General features: G+C 61.8%; 1 protein-coding gene across 1 annotated transcript in view; it reads left to right on the top strand.

Annotated features, from left to right (window-relative positions):
• SLC4A2 (solute carrier family 4 (anion exchanger), member 2) overlaps positions 1-4,417 on the top strand; it is a 14,678-nt gene that overhangs the window by 9,229 nt on the left and 1,032 nt on the right. Inside the window, exons 11-21 of the mRNA XM_006767271.2 lie at positions 1-75; positions 191-375; positions 461-686; positions 807-1,022; positions 1,105-1,253; positions 1,362-1,556; positions 2,641-2,895; positions 3,014-3,103; positions 3,294-3,460; positions 3,796-4,049; positions 4,143-4,312. The exon at positions 1-75 is cut by the window's left edge and continues 20 nt beyond it. Coding sequence (XP_006767334.1) covers positions 1-75; positions 191-375; positions 461-686; positions 807-1,022; positions 1,105-1,253; positions 1,362-1,556; positions 2,641-2,895; positions 3,014-3,103; positions 3,294-3,460; positions 3,796-4,049; positions 4,143-4,312 — 1,982 coding nt within the window. The remainder of the gene's footprint in view (positions 76-190; positions 376-460; positions 687-806; positions 1,023-1,104; positions 1,254-1,361; positions 1,557-2,640; positions 2,896-3,013; positions 3,104-3,293; positions 3,461-3,795; positions 4,050-4,142; positions 4,313-4,417) is intronic.

Genomic DNA, 4,417 nt, shown 5'->3' on the forward strand with positions numbered 1-4,417 from the left:
GCTCTAAGTCCAAGCACGAGCTGAAGCTGCTGGAGAAGATCCCCGAGAATGCTGAGGCTACAGTGGTCCTTGTGGGTAAGTGGGGGTGGGCGCCCTGGCAGCAGGCCCGCCTCAGTGCTGCCCCTGGGCTTGGGGCTGGTGGGAGGTGGCCTGCGCCCTGCTCTTGCCCACGATGGCCCTGTGCCCCCAGGCTGCGTGGAGTTCCTCTCCCGGCCCACCATGGCCTTCGTGCGGCTGCGGGAGGCAGTGGAGCTGGACGCGGTGCTGGAGGTGCCTGTGCCCGTGCGTTTCCTCTTCCTGCTACTGGGCCCGAGCAGCGCCAACATGGACTACCATGAGATCGGCCGCTCCATCTCCACCCTCATGTCCGACAAGGTCAGCCCCAGCCCGGAGCCCAGCCCTGCCCCAGGCCCCTGACCCTTGTCCGGTGCCCTCACCAGCCCCCGTCCTGCGTTGGCAGCAATTCCACGAGGCAGCCTACCTGGCTGACGAACGGGAGGACCTGCTAACTGCCATCAACGCCTTCCTGGACTGCAGCGTGGTGCTGCCGCCCTCCGAAGTGCAGGGCGAGGAGCTGCTGCGATCTGTCGCTCACTTCCAGCGCCAAATGCTCAAGAAGCGGGAGGAGCAGGGCCGGCTGCTGCCCCCGGGGGCTGGGCTGGAGCCCAAGTCTGCCCAAGATAAGGGTACGGGCCAGTGTAGGCTGGGGCTGCCTGGGGCAGGAGTTGGGTGGTCTGTGCCTTTGCGGAGGGGAGCGGGGCGGGCGGGGGCTGCGGCAGGCACCCTGATGGAGGCCTGGGTTGCAGCGCTCCTGCAGATGGTAGAGGCGACGGACACAGTGGAAGATGATCCCCTTCGGCGGACAGGCCGTCCCTTCGGGGGGCTGATCCGGGATGTGCGGCGCCGCTATCCCCACTACCTGAGTGACTTCCGGGATGCGCTCGACCCCCAGTGCCTGGCTGCGGTCATCTTCATTTACTTTGCAGCCCTGTCTCCTGCCATCACCTTCGGGGGCCTGCTGGGTAAGGAGAGGCTTCAGGTGGGGATGGGGATGCTCCCACTGGGCTGGGCCGCCAGCCCCTGAGCAGGTTCCTGCCACCCCAGGAGAGAAGACGCAGGACCTGATCGGGGTGTCGGAGCTGATCATGTCCACGGCGCTCCAGGGCGTGATCTTCTGCCTGCTGGGCGCCCAGCCGCTGCTGGTGATCGGCTTCTCGGGGCCCCTGCTGGTCTTCGAGGAGGCCTTCTTCTCGGTGAGGGCCCGCGGGCCACGGGGGTGCCCCTCCTCTTTCCGGAACAGGCCGAGCCAGTTAGCCCCGGGCCCTGGACCTGACTGGGCCCATCCCCTCCCTGCCCCGCAGTTCTGCCAGAGCAATGACCTGGAGTACCTTGTGGGCCGCGTGTGGATCGGCTTCTGGCTGGTGCTTCTAGCCCTGCTCATGGTGGCCCTGGAGGGCAGCTTCCTGGTGCGTTTCGTCTCCCGTTTCACCCAGGAGATCTTCGCCTTCCTCATCTCCCTCATCTTCATCTACGAGACCTTCTACAAGTTGGTTAAGGTGGGCGAGGCCTCGGGACTGGAGGGAGCCGGGGGTTGTCTGGGCCTCTGTTCTCTCTCCTGGGTGTGAGGCCAGGCTGGCTCGGAGATCCCCGGCCGCAGTCCATCGGGCCCACCGAGTGTGCGCTGGTTTTTCCCCTTGCCTCCCCACAAGTCCTGCCAGGTCATCAATACACACCCCGGCTTGAGACCAATCTGAAAAACATTGTTAATAACATAGTAATCACTTTTTTAAAGTGGCAAACAACCCAGAAATGCAGACAGGAAAAAGCCCGAGAGGGCAGACGGTCACAGTCAGCACTTCAGACCGAGTCTGTGACAGGCTCGGTCCTGCGCTCCACATCCTGCTCCTCCGGCCTGGGTGGAGCCACACTCCCGCTCCTTCCCCAGTCAGAGCAGCCTCCCAAGCCTCAGGTTCCTGTGTGCACATCTGGTCTTCCGAGTTTTCTTGCTAATAGTTTTTTTTGTTGTTGTTGTTAATCCTCACCCGAGGATATTTTTCCATTGATTTTTCAGAGAGTGGCAGGGAAGGGGAGACAGAAAGAAACGTTGATGTGAAAGAGACACATCTATTGGTTGCCTCCCGCACGTGCCCCCTACTGGGGCTGGGGATTGAGCCTACAACCAGGTATATGCCCTTGACTCAATCAAACCCAAGATCCTGCCCTAACCGGTTTGGCTCAGTGGATAGAGCGTCGGCCTGCGGACTGAAGGGTCCCAGGTTCGATTCCGATCAAGGGCATGTACCTCAGTTGTGGGCACATCCCCAGGAGGGGGTGTGCAGGAGGCAGCTGATCGATGTTTCTCTCTCATCGATGTTTCTAACTCTCTATCTCTCTCCCTTCCTCTCTGTAAAAAATCAATAAAATATATTTTAAAAAAAAAAAACACCAAAAAAAACCCCCGAGATCCTTCAGTCCTTGGGCCAATGCTCTAACCACTGAGCCACCGGCGAGGGCTGGGATATTTTCTTAATCAACAGGAAAGCTCCTGAGGGCAGGCTGGGCACCCCGCCCCACTTGTCTTGTTCAGCCTATGGCTGAGCCCGGAAATCTTGCTGATGGAGCCCTTTGTCCTCTCCCCAGATCTTCCAGGAACACCCCCTCCATGGCTGTTCGGTCTCCAACAGCTCTGAAGTGGACAGCGGCGATAATACCACATGGATGGGGGCAGGGGCCACGCTGGGGCCAGGGAATGGGAGCTCGGCCCAGCCCTCTGGGCAGGAGAGGCCCCGGGGCCAGCCCAACACAGCCCTGCTGTCGCTGGTGCTCATGGCCGGCACCTTCTTCATTGCCTTCTTCCTGCGAAAATTCAAGAACAGCCGATTCTTCCCTGGCCGGGTGTGTGGGCTGGAGGCCTGAGGGAGGCGGGAGCTGGGGGTCGGAGGGGGTGAGGAGGAGTCAGGTCTGCCCGGATCGGGGCAGGAGCCTCTGGTCTGAGCATGGCGCTTGCCCACAGGTACGGCGTGTGATTGGGGACTTTGGGGTGCCCATCGCGATCCTCATCATGGTGCTTGTGGATTACAGCATCGAGGACACCTACACCCAGGTGAGGCAGCACGCACAGTGAGAACGGGCTCCTGGCACGGGGCTCTGGATGTTGCCCTGCGGTCCCCAACCCCAGAGCCGTCTCCTAAGGGGCAGACGGGCCCTTACCACGGCACATCCTCAGGGCTCAGCCTGCCTGTGCAGCTCAAGGCTCTGGCACCAAGTTCACCAGCCCCACCTCTGTCCTGCAGAAGCTGAGCGTGCCCAGTGGATTCTCGGTGACAGCCCCGGAAAAGCGGGGCTGGGTCATCAACCCCCTGGGCGTGAACAGCTCCTTCCCCGTGTGGATGATGGTGGCCAGCCTGCTGCCCGCGATCCTGGTCTTCATCCTCATCTTCATGGAGACGCAAATCACCACGTGCGTGGTCTTCGCCGGGGGGTGGTGTGTGGATGGGCCAGAGCCCTGGCTAGGGGCTGACGGGTGAGGGGAACCCAGCTGCCCAGCTGGAGTTGATTTGGTAGATGGAGTTGATTGATTTTGTAGATGGCAGATCCAGCTGCTGTGTGCTGGCACGGCCCGTCCAGGCTGGAGCCGTGCTAGAGGCCAGGGGCATGCAGAAAGGGCTCAGTTCCGTGATGGAACGCTCACTTGGACGGAATGGGTGGGGACCACCAGGTTCCAAAAGCAGAGGCTCTGGGAAGACCCTGCCTGTTGAGCTGGCCCCAGGTTCAGTGAGCGCCTGTCCCACTCAGGCTGATCATCTCCAAGAAGGAGCGCATGCTGCAGAAGGGCTCCGGCTTCCACCTGGACCTGCTGCTCATCGTGGCCATGGGCGGCATCTGTGCTGTCTTCGGCCTGCCCTGGTTGGCTGCTGCCACCGTCCGCTCTGTCACTCATGCCAACGCACTGACCGTCATGAGCAAGGCTGTGGCTCCCGGGGACAAGCCCAAGATCCAAGAGGTTAAGGAGCAACGGGTGACAGGGCTGCTAGTTGCCCTGCTTGTGGGTATGTCCACCTCTTGCCCTGCCTGTCCTGGAGGGGCCCCGGGGCCACTGAGGGTGTGGAGCCCTGGGGACCACTGTTTCTCCCTCCTCCCAGGCCTCTCCATGGTCATCGGGGACCTACTCCGGCAGATACCCCTGGCCGTGCTCTTCGGGATTTTCCTCTACATGGGGGTTACCTCCCTCAACGGGATCCAGTTCTATGAGCGGCTGCACCTGCTGCTCATGCCGCCCAAACACCACCCAGATGTCACCTATGTGAAGAAGGTGAGACCCCACTCAGGGCTGCGTGGGTCACCCTCCAGCCCCCCATCTGCCCACTTTGGCCAGCCACCGTTCAGTCTGTGCGGACCGGGCTCTGGTGCGCACCCA

The sequence above is a fragment of the Myotis davidii genome, unplaced genomic scaffold (genome assembly GCF_000327345.1).
Source record: "Myotis davidii unplaced genomic scaffold, ASM32734v1 scaffold762, whole genome shotgun sequence".
Classification (NCBI taxonomy): Eukaryota; Metazoa; Chordata; class Mammalia; order Chiroptera; family Vespertilionidae; genus Myotis; species Myotis davidii.